Source organism: Erithacus rubecula (assembly GCF_903797595.1).
Source record: "Erithacus rubecula genome assembly, contig: scaffold_227_arrow_ctg1, whole genome shotgun sequence".
Classification (NCBI taxonomy): Eukaryota; Metazoa; Chordata; class Aves; order Passeriformes; family Muscicapidae; genus Erithacus; species Erithacus rubecula.
Window position 1 is genome coordinate 90,448 of NW_027636092.1, and position 17,856 is coordinate 108,303.

A 17,856-nucleotide genomic window follows, 5' to 3' on the forward strand; every position below is an offset into this window, starting at 1 on the left:
TCAGGTGGGGATGGGGCCAACACGGCCAACATCATCTACAGCAGCAATGCCAGCACAACAACTGTCCACGGATTTGGCACAGAAATAGACACCAGAATCCTCTTCCTTGAGGTTGGTCATGGTCGGTGTCACCAAACTGTGCCCGTTGTCCCTGGAGATGCTGAACCGGCCCTTGAGCGACGCCCCGTAGAAGGTGTAACCACCATTGCCGCTGATCAGGGCAACGAATCCCAGCCCCTTCCCGGGGCTCTGGCGGATCCAGAACATTTCATAACTGCCAAAACTGAACCCAGACCCTCGGCAAATCAGGGCCAGGGACCCCCCGGGGGGCTGCAGGTCCCCCCCGGACTCCAGCAGGGTCACGGCCGCCCGGAGCCCTGCGGGAACAAGGGCAGATGGGGATGGCAGAAGCTCAAACCCTTGACCCCAAATCCCGACTCTGTGCCCCAAATAAGGCAGAGAACACAAAGGACTCTGCTGGGCCCAATGTCAATCCAGCCAAAGCCGTTCATTGCCCCTCTAATCATTGTTTATGTCACTGATTATCTCTGATCCCACAGTCACACATTATTTCATTGGTGGCTCCGCTCTGGAATTTGTTCTCCAGAACTTTGCCCTAAATGTGGAGATTTGGGTCAGTGCTGGGGGTTGGTGTCAGCTGGGGCAGCTTTGACCCAACACTGTGGATTTGTGGCCGTTGCCCTGAGGATTCCTCTGGGTCACCCAAATCTCAGGGATCGGTGCCAAATTTCCCTGTTCTCACCAAACCACCATAAACAGCACCAGGAGCAGCAGCAGCCCAACCACCACCAGTGTAAGCATTTTTGGCACAGAAATAGGCGCCGGAATCCTCGTCCTTGAGGCTGTTCATGGTCAGTGTCACCGAGCTCTGCCCGTTGTCCCTGGAGATCGTGAACCGGCCCTTGACCGACGGCGCGTACCGGGTGGTGCCACCAGTGTTGATATCTGCTACGTATTCCAGCCCCTTCCCGGGGCTCTGGCGGTACCAGCCCATTCCAAAACTCCCAAAATCGAACCCAGCCCCGCGGCAGAGCAGAGTCAGGGACCCCCCGGGGGGCTGCAGGTCCCCCCCGGACTCCAGCAGGGTCACGGCCGCCCGGAGCCCTGCGGGAACAAGGGCAGATGGGGATGAGGCGCTGGATCCGGGTGTGGCCTGGGGTGGGCGTGGCCCGGGGTGGGCGTGGCCCGGGGTGGGCGTGCCCTGGTGATGCAGAAACAAAAACTCCCTGCCCAGTTCAAGCTACAAAGTGTTTATTGTGTTATTTGTGTTTATTTTGGCTCCAGGTGACTCTGACCCTGCTGGAGTCCGGGGGGGACCTGCAGCCCCCCGGGGGGTCCCTGACTCTGCTCTGCCGCGCCTCCGGGTTCAATTTTAGGGGCTTCACCATGCACTGGATCCGTCAAAAACCCGGGAAGGGGCTGGAATACGTCGGAGGGATCAGCACCGATGGCAGCAGCACCAACTACGCGCCGTCGGTGCAGGGCCGGTTCAGGATCTCCTGGGACAACGGGCAGAGCTCGGTGACACTGACCATGAACAGCCTCAAGGACGAGGATTCCGGCGCCTATTTCTGTGCCAGGCGTTACAACAGTTATTGGGGTGCTGCTGTTGATGCTCCTGGTCATGTTGGTTTTTGGTGACAATGCTGGTCATTGCTGCAAGCCCCAATTGCTGTGTCCTTAAATCTCCCAAAATTCCCAAATCCTTCCATGAAATCCCAGCCGTTGATCCCATCCCTTTCTCTGTTCCCCAAACTCATCCATCCTTGTCCCAAATCTCGACTTTCCAAATAATTTTTTAGCATTTTGCCCAAATCTCCACCGGCTCCCCTGGCCCCTGATCGGCTGAGCTGGCACAGAACCGGCGCCAGGAGAAGCGCTTTGGTGCCGGATCTGGGAATGGAATTATCAGTCGGGATTTGTCTTAAAGATCTGAGGATTTGGGGGTATTTGGCTGTAAGAATCCTTCAAATCAGAGAGTTTTGGGAAAGCTGCAAGAAGCAGGGCTCAGAGAGAGCAGTCAGCAGTCAGAGCAAAGAGGAAAGCACAAGGTTTGTCAGCAGAAAATTCCCGTGGGATACAAAGAGCAAGGAGAGATGGAACAATGGTCTGAGCATCCACGCTGGGCTGGAACAACTCTCTGAGCAGCAGAAAAGTTCATTGAGCAAGATATTAGGGAGTTTTAAAATTAATAAAGCAGCTCTGTGATTAGTCTTTTAATACTCACAAGGTGGCATTGCATTTGAAAATAGAAAGCATTTTTTAAACAACAGGTACGTGCACTTAGAGTGACTGGTAGAGCTACTGTCAACATGACTTTGCTTTTTGGATTGGTTAAAATAGTTTCAAAGTGCATCACAGCCCCGACAATTCCCAAAGATGGAGCTGTTGGATTCTCCTCATTCTCCCAACCTTGCAATGAGCGTGAAGCTGGGGAAGGAACAGCTCGAGACTCGTTCCAAAACAGACCCGTGCCCTTCGTGATTCTGTGCTGAAATCCCTGGAGAGAATTGCAGCACCACCATAAAGAGCAGAACTAGCACCAGCAGTTTTGGCACAGAAATAGGCGCCGGAATCCTCGTCCTTGAGGCTGTTCATGGTCAGTGTCACCGAGCTCTGCCCGTTGTCCCTGGAGATCCTGAACCGGCCCCGCACTGACGGCGCGTACCAGGTGTTGCCACCATTGTTGCTGATCTCCGTGACGTATTCCAGTGCCTTCCCGAGGCTCTGGCGCACCCACGCCATGTTGTACCACCCAAAACTGAACCCGGAGGCGCGGCAGAGCAGAGTCAGGGACCCCCCGGGGGGCTGCAGGTCCCCCCCGGACTCCAGCAGGGTCACGGCCGCCCGGAGCCCTGCGGGAACAAGGGCAGATGGGGATGAGGCGCCGGATCCGGGCGTGGCCCTGGTGATGCAGAAACAAAAACTCCCTGCCCAGTTCAAGTTACAAAGTGTTTATTGTGTTATTGGTGTTTATTTCAGCTCCAGGTGACTCTGACCCTGCTGGAGTCCGGGGGGGACCTGCAGCCCCCCGGGGGGGTCCCTGACTCTGCTCTGCCGCGGGGCTGGGTTTGACGTGGGCAGTGTTGCCATGATGTGGATGCGCCAGAGCCCTGGGAAGGGGCTGGAATTCGTTGCAGAGATTGCAAAGAGTGGCAACACCTTCTACACACCATCAGTGCAGGGCCGGTTCAGGATCTGCAGGGACAACGGGCAGAGCTCGGTGACACTGACCATGAACAGCCTCAAGGACGAGGATTCCGGCGCCTATTTCTGTGCCAAATGTTTCAGTTCTAGGTGGGATGCTGCTGGTGCTGGTTATGTTGACCCTGCCTCTTATGGCCCTGTACCACCCACAGCGAATTCCCAAAATATCTCGAAATTCCCACATTCTTCCCCAAATCCCAGCCCTTGCCCTCCAATCTCGGCCATTCTCCCCAAACTCCCCCAGCGCTGCCGCAAATCTTGACTCTCCCCCAGCTGGGACCATTTCACCCAAATTTTAGCATTTCAGCCCAAATTTCACCTCACTTTACTTGCACCCTGAGGATTTCTCTGGGTCACCCCAAATCTCAGCTAGTGGCACCAAACCCTGAGGGATTCACCCCAAAAATTGGCACCGACGGTCAGGACATGGGGCCACGGTTGGAGATCGGAGTCAGGAGAGGAGATTTGGTGCAGAACCAGTTCCAGGCTGGGCCACGGGGACAGGAATGGGGAGAAGAGTTGGGGTTTGGGGGAAGGGTCTGGGGACAGTTGGGGACAGGTGGAGACACGAGGATGGAGAAGTGGCCAAAACCATCAATATCATCAGCGTCACCATCAGCACCCCTGGCACAGAAATAAACACCGGAATCCTCGTCCCTGAGGCTGTTCATGGTCAGTGTCACCGAGCTCTGCCCGTTGTCCCTGGAGATCCTGATCCGCCCCTTGATCGATGGCGAGTACCAGGTGCTGTCACCGTTGTTGTTGATCTCTGCTAACCATTCCAGTCCCTTCCCGGGCCTTTGGCGCACCCAGATCAGGGAGAAATTCCCGAAATTGAACCCGGACCCGCGGCAGAGCAGAGTCAGGGACCCCCCGGGGGGCTGCAGGTCCCCCCTGGACTCCAGCAGGGTCAGAGTAACCTGGAGCCAAAATAAACACCAATATCACAATAAACAGTTTCTAACTTGAACTGGGCAGGGAGTTTTTGTTTCTGCATCACCAGGGCCACGCCCGGATCCGGCGCCTCATCCCCATCTGCCCTTGTTCCCGCAGGGCTCCGGGCGGCCGTGACCCTGCTGGAGTCCGGGGGGGACCTGCAGCCCCCCGGGGGGTCCCTGACTCTTCTCTGCCGTGCCTCCGGGTTCAATTTTGGAGAATTTGGGATGGGCTGGTACCGCCAGAGGCCCAGGATGGCGCTGGAATGGCTTGCCAGTATCCAGAAGAGTGGAAAAACCTGGTACCCATCATTGTTCAAGGGCCGGTTCAGGATCTCCAGGGACAATGGGCAGAGCTCGGTGACACTGACCATGAACAGCCTCAAGGCCGAGGATTCTGGTGCCTATTTCTGTGCCAAATCACCAAACAGTGGGGATGCTGTTGGTGGTTTTGTTGACGTTCTGGTTTGGGTGACCCAGAGGAATCCTCAGGGCAACGGCCACAAATCCACAGTGTTGGGTCAAAGCTGCCCCAGCTGACACCAACCCCCAGCACTGACCCAAATCCCAACAATTTGGGCAAAGTTCTGGAGAACAAAGTCGAGTTTTGGCGTCGGGAGTTGTGGTTTGGGGTCAGGTGTTGGGAACTGGGAGCAGAGCAGGGCAAGGTTGGGATGGATGGTCAAGAGCCGGGGCTGGGACTGGGGGCTGGGGGGAGGGAGTGGGGAAATTTGGGAATCAAAGATGGAGGTGGGGCCAGCGCCTTATTAACCACATGTAAAACTATTGCCAAAGCTATTGACACTAATTGCTCTGCGCTAATTAATGTAATGAGTGACTGTGGTGCCGTCAGCGAGGGGAGACGGCGCTTTGTGAAGAGCGAACGAGCTGGAGAAGGCGCAGAATGGAGGGGCGGCCATCTTGATTCTGTCCATGTGTGTGTGTGTGACACGTCCCAGCGACGGGGACAGAGCTGGGGCTGAGCCCTGGGGGAGGCTCTGGGGATATTTGGGGACAGCTGAGGACTCAAAGATGGGCGAGGGGACACCCCCGGCGTCGTCACCATAACCACCAACAGCGGCATTAGGATCTCCAGCACTTTTGGCACAGAAATCCAAATCCCGACTCTGTGCCCCAAATAAGGCAGAGAACACAAAGGACTCTGCTGGGCCCAATGTCAATCCAGCCAAAGCCGTTCATTGCCCCTCTAATCATTGTTTATTTCACTGATTATCTCTGATCCCACAGTCACACATTATTTCATTGGTAGCTCCGCTCTGGAATTTGTTCTCCAGAACTTTGCCCTAAATGTGGAGATTTGGGTCAGTGCTGGGGGTTGGTGTCAGCTGGGGCAGCTTTGACCCAACACTGTGGATTTGTGGCCGTTGCCCTGAGGATTCCTCTGGGTCACCCAAATCTCAGCGATCAGCACCAAATTTCCCTGTTCTCACCAAACCACCATAAACAGAACCAGGAACAGCAGAACCCCAACCAGCATCAGCACCCCTGGCACAGAAATAGGCGCCGGAATCCTCGTCCTTGAGGCTGTTCATGGTCAGTGTCACCGAGCTCTGCCCGTTGTCCCTGGAGATCGTGAACCGGCCCTTGACTGACGGCGCGTAGCCGGTGCTGCCACTCTTGCTGATACTCGCAACGTATTCCAGCGTCTTCCCAGGTTTTTGGCGCATCCAGCTCATCCCAAAACTCCCGAAATCGAACCCAGCCCCGCGGCAGAGCAGAGTCAGGGACCCCCCGGGGGGCTGCAGGTCCCCCCCGGACTCCAGCAGGGTCACGGCCGCCCGGAGCCCTGCGGGAACAAGGGCAGATGGGGATGAGGCAACGGATCCGGGCGGGGCCTGCGTTGGGCGTGGCCCGGGGTGGGCGTGGCCCGGGGTGGGAGTGGCGCTGCGGAGGCGCCCGGGACCCACCTGGCAGGGCCAGCAGGGCCAGCAGTGCGAGGAGCGGGAGGGAGCTCGAGGCCGTGGCGGGATGTGCCGGGATTGGCATCCCTGGGGGGTTTGGGGACATTTACTCAGTCCTTAATTGGGAAAATGAATGAATCAGCTCAAGGCAATTAATTATTCAACGGGGTTGGCCTAATTGAAGGGATTGTGGGTATTTAATGCACTTGAAAATTCTGTAGATCTGAGACCAAACCAGAAGTGTGGGGCAGAACCGTTGAAGATTTCAGGATAGGATGATATGGCCGTGACCCTGCTGGAGTCCGGGGGGGACCTGAAGCCCCCCGGGGGGTCCCTGACTCTGCTCTGCCGCGGGGCTGGGTTCAATTTTGGCGCTTCCAACATGTACTGGATCCACCAAAGTCCTGGGAAGGAGCTGGAATGCCTTGGGGAGATCAACACTGGTGGCACCACCTGGTACACGCCGTCGGTTCGGGGCCGGTTCAGGATCTCCAGGGACAACGGGCAGAGCTCGGTGACACTGACCATGAACAGCCTCAAGGACGAGGATTCCGGCGCCTATTTCTGTGCCAAATCTGCTTATGGTGGTGCTAGATGGGCTTATGCTGCTGGTGCTGGTTATGGTCATTTGGTGTCAACTGAGAGATTTGGTGCTGATGGCTGAGATTTGGGTGACCCACAGGAATCCTCACGGCAATGGCGACAAATCCACAGTGTTGACCCAAATCATCCATGGCAAACACCAATCTCCAGCACTGACCCAAATCCCAACAATTTGGGCAAAGTTCTGGAGAACAAAGTCGAGTTTTGGAATCGGGAGTTGTGGTTTGGGGTCAGGGGTTGGGAATGGGAGCAGAGCAGGGCAAGGTTGGGATGGATGGTCAAGAGCTGGGGCTGGGACTGAGGGCTGGGGGGAGGGAGTGGGGAAATTTGGGAATCAAATATGGAGATGGGGCCAGTGCCAGCATCGCCAACATAACCACCAGGAGCAGGAGTACCAGTGTTAATAGATTTGGCACAGAAATAGGCGCCGGAATCCTCGTCCTTGAGGCTGTTCATGGTCAGTGTCACCGAGCTCTGCCCGTTGTCCCTGCAGATCCTGAACCGGCCCTGCACTGACGGCGCGTAGTAGGTGTAACCACCATTGCTGTTGATCCTTGCAATGAATTCCAGCCCCTTCCCGGGGCTCTGCCGGTACCAGCCCATCCCAAAACTCCCGAAATCAAACCCAGCCCCGCGGCAGAGCAGAGTCAGGGACCCCCCGGGGGGCTGCAGGTCCCCCCCGGACTCCAGCAGGGTCACGGCCGCCCGGAGCCCTGTGGGAACAAGGGCAGATGGGGATGAGGCGCCGGATCCGGGCGTGGCCCAGGGTGGGCGTGGCCCGGGGTGGGCGTGGCGCTGGTGAGGCGCCCGTGACTCAGCTGTGATTTCATTAATTAGTGCAGAGCAATTAGTGCCAATCCCTTCAGCACTAGTTCCACAGAAGGTTCACAGGGCGCGTTTCCACCGTTTCCCATTTCCCTGGTTTCGGTTCGTGTCCCGGCCAATGCCCCAATCAATGTGCCGGGTCAGATTTGCCAATTCCAACGCTCCCATTTCTGCTGTGAGATCGGATCGTGACAAAAGCAAGGCAGGGCTGAAACTCTAAGATTGCAAAGAAAACATCAGTAAAAACATAAAGAAATAATAAATTCAGAGACAATCGATGGAGCAGGGGCAGGAGGAGGTGTGCCATTAATTAATTAACAGATTGAGACTATTTGTGGGTTTTGGGGTTCTGCCCAAATTCAGGGGATCTCCTCCTTCTGCTTCCATCTGGAACCCGAGTCCTGCTTCACCGACCTTGGTGTCTCCTCCCTGTTCTCTTTCCTCTCCCTCAAATGATCAATGGTTTGAGCTTCTGCCATCCCCATCTGCCCTTGTTCCCGCAGGGCTCCGGGCGGCCGTGACCCTGCTGGAGTCCGGGGGGGACCTGCAGCCCCCCGGGGGGTCCCTGACTCTTCTCTGCCGCGCCTCTGGGTTCAATTTCGGGAGTTACACCATGTACTGGATCCGCCAAAAACCCGGGAAGGGGCTGGAATTGCTCGCAGGGATCCACAGCAATGGTGGCAGCACTTACTACGCGCCGTCAGTCAAGGGCCGGTTCAGGATCTCCAGGGACAACGGGCAGAGCTCGGTGACACTGACCATGAACAGCCTCAGGGACGAGGATTCCGGCGCCTATTTCTGTGCCAGGGGTGGTGCTGGTTGTTTGGGTTCTGGTTGTGCTGCTTATGCTGGTGATTTTGAACCCATCCCTACTCATCCCCAACTGTCCCCAGACCCTTTCCCCAAACCCCAACCCTTGTCCCCATTCCTGCCCCTCTGGCCCAGCCTGGAACTGGTTCTGACCCAAATCTCCTCCCCTCACCCTGATCTCCACTCCCGGCCCCACATCCTGAACATTGGTGCCAATTTTTGGGGTGAATCCGTCAGGGTTTGGTGCAACTGGCTGAGATTTGGGGTCACCCAGAGAAATCCTCAGGGTGCAAATAAAGTGAGGTGAAATTTGGGCTGAAATGCTGAAATTTGGGTGAAACGGTCCCAGCTGAGGGAGAGTCGAGAGTTGGGGCAGCGCTGGGGGAGTTTGGGGAGAATGGCCGAGATTGGAGGGCAGGGCTGGGATGTGGGGAAGGATGTGGGAATTTTGAGATATCTGTGGAGTGAGTTATGGGGGCTTGGGAGCACAACTGGCATCACCAATAAAAGCAGCATTTTCACCCCAACCACTGGTGTAACACCTGGCACAGAAATAGGCGCCGGAATCCTCGTCCCTGAGGCTGTTCATGGTCAGTGTCACCGAGCTCTGCCCGTTGTCCCTGCAGATCCTGAACCGGCCCCGCACCGACGGCGCGTAGAAGGTGGTGCCACCATTGTTGATACCCGCAACGTATTCCAGACCCTTCCCGGGTTTTTGGCGGATCCAGTGCATGGCAAAGCTCCCGAAATCGAACCCGGAGGCGCGGCAGAGCAGAGTCAGGGACCCCCCGGGGGGCTGCAGGTCCCCCCCGGACTCCAGCAGGGTCACGGCCGCCCGGAGCCCTGCGGGAACAAGGACCCCTGTGGGGTCCCTGACTCTGCTCTGCCGGGGGTCTGGGTTCAATTTTGGCAGTGAAGCCATTTTCTGGATGCGCCAGAGCCCCGGTGCAGGGATGGAGTTCGTGGCCTATATCAGCAACAATGGTGCCAACACCAACTACGCGCCGTCGGTGCGGGGCCGGTTCAGGATCTGCAGGGACAACGGGCAGAGCTCGGTGACACTGACCATGAACAGCCTCAAGGACGAGGATTCCGGCGCCTATTTCTGTGCCAAAACTCCTGACGGTTGTTGTGCCCCGTATATTTATGGTATTGACGCCCTCACCCAGACCCAGCCGTCCCCAAATGTCTCCCCAAACTCTTTCCCCAGCCCTCAGCCCCTAACCCAATTCTTTCCCTTTGCCCCAGATTTGCCCCATTTGCACCAACTCCAGCCCCTCAGCCAGATTCTACCCAAAACTGAACCGGTTCCACCCCAAATCTGCACTTGGGGACATGAGCCAGAGCCACTGACCCAAACCTCAACAGCTGCCCTGAATCTCGTGTGTTTGGGTCATTTTGGGGTCTGAGATTGGGATTCAGAGCCAAGAGTTGAGTTTAGACCAAGCCCAGTTGGGGGTTTGGGGTTGATGAGAAGGGCTGGTGCAATTGGGAGAGGATTGGGTTAAAGGGCAGCACGGAGTCACTGACTGGGCTGGCTGGAAGTGTGTGGGGTCATCTGGGGACAGGGAGATGGGAACGAGGCCAAAACCCAAAACAACGATCCAACCAACGTAACGAGCAGCCCAACCAGTGCCAGCAGCCTTGGCACAGAAATAAACACCGGAATCCTCGTCCTTGAGGCTGTTCATGGTCAGTGTCACCGAGCTCTGCCCGTTGTCCCTGGAGATCCTGAACCGGCCCCGCACTGACGGCGCGTAGCTGGTGCTGCCACCATTGCTGTAGATCCCTGCCACGTATTCCAGCGCCTTCCCGGGGCTCTGGCGGATCCAGAACAAGGTGTGGCTCCAAAAATTGAACCCAGCCCCACGGCAGAGCAGAGTCAGGGACCCCCCGGGGGGCTGCAGGTCCCCCCCGGACTCCAGCAGGGTCAGAGTCACCTGGAGATGAAATAAACACCAATAACACAATAAACACTTTGTAACTTGAACTGGGCAGGGAGATTTTCTTTCTCCATAACCATGGCCACGCCCACCCCGGGCCACGCCCACCCCGAGCCACGCCCGGATCCGGCGCCTCATCCCCATCTGCCCTTGTTCCCGCAGGGCTCCGGGCGGCCGTGACCCTGCTGGAGTCCGGGGGGGACCTGCAGCCCCCTGGGGCATCCATGGCCCTGGTGTGTCGTGGCTCTGGGTTTGATTTTGGCAATCACGGAATGTTCTGGATCCGCCAGAGCCCCGGGAAGGGGCTGGAATACGTTGCACAAATCACCAGCACCGGTGGCAACACCTACTACGCGCCGTCGGTTCGGGGCCGGTTCAGAATCTCCAGGGACAACGGGCAGAGCTCGGTGACACTGACCATGAACAGCCTCAAGGACGAGGATTCCGGTGTTTATTTCTGTGCCAGGTGTTCCAGCAGTGGTTGTTATGTTTGGCAGGTCGGTTACAGTTCTCTTGGTGCTGCTCATGGTGTTGATGCCGTGGCCTGAAGCCCCCCTCGGCTGGATCCCCAAACATCCCAAAATTCTCACATTCTGTCCCCAAATACCAGCCCTTGCCCTCAAATCTCAGCCATTCATCCCAAACTCTTGGATCACAGCCCCAAATTTTGACTTTTTCCCCAACTTGGGCGATGTTGCCCAAATCTCTATTAACCCCTGATTGGCTGAGCTGTCACAAATCCATCAGTGGGAGAATCGGATTGGTGCCAGATCTGGGGCCGGGCTGGAGCCTTTGCCAAAATCCCTGAATTTCTGCGTTTCTGAGATGAGTTTTGGGGCAGAACCAGGCGAGGATTTGGGGTCAGTGGTGACAATTGGTGCAAACGAGGAAGATTTGGGACAAAGGGTCAGGATTGGGCCAAGGGCTGAGGGTTGGGGAAAAATCAGGGGGCAGCTGGACACAGCAAAGACATTGCTGAAAGCACCGTCATTAACATAAACTTCATAATTACAACCAGAACCATCACATTTGGCACAGAAATAAACACCGGAATCCTCGTCCTTGAGGCTGTTCATGGTCAGTGTCACCGAGCTCTGCCCGTTGTCCCTGGAGATCCTGAACCGGCCCCGCACTGACGGCGCGTAGTCGGTGCTGCCACCACTGTAGATACTCGCCACGTATTCCAGCCCCTTCCCGGGGCTCTGGCGGATCCAGAACATGGCAAAGCTCCCAAAATCAAACCCGGAGGCGCGGCAGAGCAGAGTCAGGGACCCCCCGGGGGGCTGCAGGTCCCCCCCGGACTCCAGCAGGGTCACGGCCGCCCGGAGCCCTGCGGGAACAAGGGCAGATGGGGATGGCAGAAGCTCAAACCCTTGACCCCAAATCCCGACTCTGTGCGCCAAATAAGGCAGAGAACACAAAGGACTCTGCTGGGCCCAATGTCAATCCAGCCAAAGCCGTTCATTGCCCCTCTAATCATTGTTTATTTCACTGATTATCTCTGATCCCACAGTCACACATTATTTCATTGGTGGCTCCGCTCTAAAATTTCTTCTCCAGAACTTTGCCCTAAAGGTGGAGATTTGGGTCAGTGCTGGGGGTTGGTGTCAGCTGGGGCAGCTTTGACCCAACACTGTGGATTTGTGGCCGTTGCCCTGAGGATTCCTCTGGGTCACCCAAACAACAGCCAGCGCCACCATATTTACCTATTCTCACCAAACCATCATAAACAGAACCAGGAGCAGCAGCCCAAGCACCAGCACCAGTGTAAACACGTTTGGCACAGAAATAGGTGCCGGAATCCTCGTCCTTGAGGCTGTTCATGGTCAGTGTCACCGAGCTCTGCCCGTTGTCCCTGCAGATCCTGAACCGGCCCCGCACTGACGGCGCGTAGAAGGTGCTGCCACCAGTGTTGATACTCGCGACCCATTCCAGCCCCTTCCCAGGTTTCTGGCGGATCCATCTCATTTCAAAACTCCAGAAATCGAACCCAGCCCCGCGGCAGAGCAGAGTCAGGGACCCCCCGGGGGGCTGCAGGTCCCCCCCAGACTCCAGTAGGGTCACGGCCGCCCGGAGCCCTGCGGGAACAAGGGCAGATGGGGATGAGGCGCCGGATCCGGGCGTGGCCCTGGTGATGCAGAAACAAAAACTCCCTGCCCAGTTCAAGTTACAAAGTGTTTATTGTGTTATTGGTGTTTATCTCAGCTCCAGGTGACTCTGACCCTGCTGGAGTCCGGGGGGGACCTGCAGCCCCCCGGGGGGTCCCTGACTCTGCTCTGCCGCGGGGCTGGGTTTGACGTGGGCAGTGTTGGCATGATGTGGATGCACCAGAGCCCTGGGAAGGGGCTGGAATTCGTTGCAGAGATTGCAAAGAGTGGCAACACCTTCTACACACCATCAGTGCAGGGCCGGTTCAGGATCTGCAGGGACAACGGGCAGAGCTCGGTGACACTGACCATGAACAGCCTCAAGGACGAGGATTCCGGCGCCTATTTCTGTGCCAAATGTTTCAGTTCTACGTGGGATGCTGCTGGTGCTGGTTATGTTGACCCTGCCTCTCATGGCCCTATGCCACCCACAGCGAATTCCCAAAATATCTCGAAATTCCCACATTCTTCCCCAAATCCCAGCCCTGCCCTCCAATCTCGGCCATTCTCCCCAAACTCCCCCAGCGCTGCCCCAACTCTCGACTCTCCCCCAGCTGGGACCATTTCACCCAAATTTTAGCATTTCAGCCCAAATTTCACCTCACTTTGCTTGCACCTTGACAATTCTGCTGGGTATCACGAAATCTCAGCCAGCGGCACCAAACCCTGAGGGATTCACCCCAAAAATTGGCACCGACGGTCAGGACATGGGGCCAAGGTTGTAGACCGGAGTCAGGGGAGGAGATTTGGGTCAGAACCAGTTCCAGGCTGGGCCACGGGGACAGGAATGGGGAGAAGAGTTGGGGTTTGGGGGAAGGGTCTGGGGACATTTGGGGACAGGTGGAGACACGATGATGGAGGAGGGGCCAAAACCATCAATATCATCAGCATCGCCATCAGCACCCCTGGCACAGAAATAAACACCGGAATCCTCGTCCTTGAGGCTGTTCATGGTCAGTGTCACCGAGCTCTGCCCGTTGTCCCTGCAGATCCTGATCCGCCCCTTGATCGATGGCGAGTACCAGGTGCTGTCACCGTTGTTGTTGATCTCTGCGATCCATTCCAGTCCCTTCCCGAGCCTTTGGCGCACCCAGATCAGGGAGAAATTCCCGAAATTGCACCTGGACCCCCAGCAGAGCAGAGTCAGGGACCCCCCGGGGGGCTGCAGGTCCCCCCCGGACTCCAGCAGGGTCAGAGTCACCTGGAGCCAAAATAAACACAAATATCACAATAAACAGTTTCTAACTTGAACTGGGCAGGGAGTTTTTGTTTCTGCATCACCAGGGCCACGCCCGGATCCGGCGCCTCATCCCCATCTGCCCTTGTTCCCGCAGGGCTCCGGGCGGCCGTGACCCTGCTGGAGTCCGGAGGGACCTGCAGCCCCCAGGGGGGTCCCTGACTCTGCTCTGCCATGCCTCCGGGTTCAATTTTGGAGAATTTGGGATGGGCTGGTACCGCCAGAGGCACAGGAGGGCGCTGGAATGGGTTGCCAGTATCCAGAAGAGTGGAAAAACCTGGTACCCATCATTGTTCAAGGGCCGGTTCAGGATCTCCAGGGACAACGGGCAGAGCTCGGTGACACTGACCATGAACAGTCTCAAGGCCGAGGATTCTGGTGCCTATTTCTGTGCCAAATCACCAAACAGTGGGGATGCTGTTGGTGGTTTTGTTGACGTTCTGGTTTGGGTGACCCAGAGGAATCCTCAGGGCAACGGCCGCAAATCCACAGTGTTGGGTCAAAGCTGCCCCAGGTGACACCAACCCCCAGCACTGACCCAAATCTCCACATTTAGGGCAAAGTTCTGGAGAACAAAGTCGAGATTTGGGGTCGGGAGTTGTGGTTTGGGGTCAGGGGTTGGGAATGGGAGCAGAGCAGGGCAAGGTTGGGATGGATGGTCAAGAGCCGGGGCTGGGACTGGGGGCTGGGGGAAGGGAGTGGGGAAATTTGGGAATCAAAGATGGAGGTGGGGCCAGTGCCTTATTAACCATATGTAAAACTATTGCCAAAGCTATTGACACTAATTGCTCTGCGCTAATTAATGTAATGAGTGACTGTGGTGCAGTCAGCGAGGGGAGACGGCGCTTTGTGAAGAGCGAACGAGCTGGAGAAGGCGCAGAATGGAGGGGCGGCCATCTTGATTCTGTCCATGTGTGTGTGTGTGACACGTCCCAGCGACGGGGACAGAGCTGGGGCTGAGCCCTGGGGGAGGCTCTGGGGACATTTGGGGACAGCTGAGGACTCAAAGATGGGCAAAGGGGACACCCCCGGCGTCGTCACCATAACCACCAACAGCGGCATTAGGATCTCCAGCACTTTTGGCACAGAAATCCAAATCCCGACTCTGTGCCCCAAATAAGGCAGAGAACACAAAGGACTCTGCTGGGCCCAATGTCAATCCAGCCAAAGCCGTTCATTGCCCCTCTAATCATTGTTTATGTCACTGATTATCTCTGATCCCACAGTCACACATTATTTCATTGGTGGCTCCGCTCTGGAATTTGTTCTCCAGAACTTTGCCCTAAATGTGGAGATTTGGGTCAGTGCTGGGGGTTGGTGTCAGCTGGGGCAGCTTTGACCCAACACTGTGGATTTGTGGCCGTTGCCCTGAGGATTCCTCTGGGTCACCCAAATCTCAGCGATTGGCACCAAATTTCCCTGTTCTCACCAAACCACCATAAACAGCACCAGGAGCAGCAGCACCCCAACCAGCATCAGCACCCCTGGCACAGAAATAGGCGCCGGAATCCTCGTCCTTGAGGCTGTTCATGGTCAGTGTCACCGTGCTCTGCCCGTTGTCCCTGCAGATCCTGAACCGGCCCTGCACTGACGGCGCGTAGTAGGTGTTGCCACTGCTGGTGATACTCGCCACATATTCCAGACCCTTCCTGGACCCCTGGCGGATCCAGAACATTTCGTAGCTCCCCAAATTGAACCCAGAGGCGCGGCAGAGCAGAGTCAGGGACCCCCCGGGGGGCTGCAGGTGCCCCCCGGACTCCAGCAGGGTCAGGACACTCATTTCTGCCCCCAAAACACGTTCTATTGTTGTGCTGATGCTGTTGCTGTTCATGGTCATGCTGATTTTGGCTCTGCTGCCATCATTGTTCCCCCACCTGTCCCCGTGCCCCAAATCTCAGCCCTTTGCCCAATCCCTGACCATTTGCCAAATTCCTGGATCAGTTCTGCTCTGAATTCTCAGCTCTTGGTCTCAACTCCTCAGCTCTTGGCTGCTGAGTCTGGAGTGCAGCTCCAGCTCCCTGGAGGGTCCTGACTCTGCTCTGCCGCGCCTCCGGGTTCAATTTTGGGAGTTTCACCATGGCCTGGATCCACCAGAGACCAGGGAAGGCGCTGGAATGGCTCGGGAGTGTCAGCGGTGATGGCAGCACCATCTACACACGGTCAGTGCAGGGCAGGTTCAGGATCTGCAGGGACAACGGGCAGAGCTCGGTGACACTGACCATGAACAGCCTCAAGGACGAGGATTCCGGCGCCTATTTCTGTGCCAAATGTGCTGGTAATGTTGCTGGTTGGGCTGCTACTGATTTTGTTGATGATTTTCCCCCATTCCCAATCCCAACGTCCCCACCTGCCCACGTGGCCCAGCCTGGAACTGGTTCTGACCCAAATCTCCTCCCCTCACCCCGATCTCCACTCTTGGCCCATTTCCACACACTCAGTGCCAATTTTTGGGCTGAATCCCTCAGGGTTTGGTGCTGAAAGGAGAGGTTTGGTTCCACCCAAAAATCAACTCAAAACAACAGAAATTCAGGGATTTTGGCAAAGGCTCCAGCCCTGCCCCAGATCCGGCACCAAAACGCTTCTCCCGGCGTTGGCTCCACGACAGCTCAGCAAATTAGGGAGAGCCTGTGGAGATTCGGGAGAAATGATCAAAAATGGGAAAAAGTTGAGAGTTGGGATGAGGATGGAGGAGTTTGGGGAAGAAAATCAAGGATGGGACAAAGGGCCGAGATTTCAGGGAAGGATTTGGGGATTTTGGTACATTTGGGGAGAAAACAAAGAGGGCTTGGGTCATGAACAGCATCATCACCAAAAACAACACGAAAAGCAGCAGCAGCAGTGTTATCGTAACCACTGCTGACACGTTTGGCACAGAAATAGGCGCCGGAATCCTCGTCCTTGAGGCTGTTCATGGTCAGTGTCACCGAGCTCTGCCCGTTGTCCCTGCAGATCCTGAACCTGCCCTGCACCGACGGCGCGTAGTTGGTGATGCCACCATCGCTGTTGATACTTGCAACGTATTCCAGCGTCTGCCCATGTTTTTGGCGGATCCAGAACATTCCATAACTCTTGAAATCGAAGCCGGAGGCGCGGCAGAGCAGAGTCAGGGACCCCCCGGGGGGCTGCAGGTCCCCCCCGGACTCCAGCAGGGTCAGAGTCGCCCGGGGCTGAAATAAACACCAATAACACAATAAACACTTTGTAACTTGAACTGGGCAGGGAGTTATTGTTTCTGCATCACCAGGGCCACGCCCAGATCCGGCGCCTCATCCCCATCTGCCCTTGTTCCCGCGGGGCTCCGGGCGGCCGTGACCCTGCTGGAGTCTGGGGGGGACCTGCAGCCCCCCGGGGGGTCCCTGACTCTGCTCTGCCGTGGGTCCGGGTTCAATTTTGGGAGTTTTGCCATGTTCTGGATCCGCCAGAGCCCCGGGAAGGGGATGGAATACGTTGCTGCGATTGATCATGATGGAGTCACCCGGTACCCGCCGTCGCTCAAGGGTCGGGTTACGATCTCCAGGGACAACGGGCAGAGCTCGGTGACACTGACCATGAACAGTCTCAGGGACGAGGATTCCGGCGCCTATTTCTGTGCCAAATGTGCTGGTGCTGGTTGGGGTGCTGATGCTGGTGCTGGTGCTTGTGTTGCTGTTTCGTGCTTTAACCCCGTCTCTGTCACTGTCCCCACCTGTCCCCGGCTGTCACCAGACCCTTCCCCCAAACTCCAGCCCCTGACCCAATCCTGCCCCTTTGCACTGGGCCCAGAGTTGAGCTTTGGTTCTGGTTGATCCTGGTGCAATCTGGTTTCTATTAAGATCCCATTGGGAAATCACTGGAGAAATTCGCCCTTAACCGAAGCAAATAAATGAGGCCAAAGTTTGGGGTTTGGGGAGAGGGTCTGGGGGCGTTTGGGGTCAGGTGAGGACGGGGCTAACACGGCCAACATCATCTACAGCAGCAATGCCAGCACAACAACTGTCCACAGATTTGGCACAGAAATAGACACCAGAATCCTCTTCCTTGAGGTTGGTCATGGTCAGTGTCACCAAACTGTGCCCGTTGTCCCTGGAGATGCTGAACCGGCCCTTGAGCGACGCCCCGTAGAAGGTGTAACCACCATTGCCGCTGATCAGGGCAACGAATCCCAGCCCCTTCCCGGGGCTCTGGCGGATCCAGAACATTCCATAACTCCCAAAACTGAACCCAGAC

General features: G+C 56.6%; 1 protein-coding gene across 1 annotated transcript in view; it reads right to left on the minus strand.

Moving 5' to 3' along the window:
• LOC306815784 (uncharacterized protein) overlaps window positions 1-17,856 on the minus strand; it is a gene marked incomplete at both ends in the record, with an annotated part of 28,077 nt that continues 10,221 nt past the window's right edge. Inside the window, 3 exons of the mRNA XM_079332332.1 lie at window positions 1-249; window positions 764-969; window positions 11,438-11,596. Coding sequence (XP_079188458.1) covers window positions 1-249; window positions 764-969; window positions 11,438-11,596 — 614 coding nt within the window. The remainder of the gene's footprint in view (window positions 250-763; window positions 970-11,437; window positions 11,597-17,856) is intronic.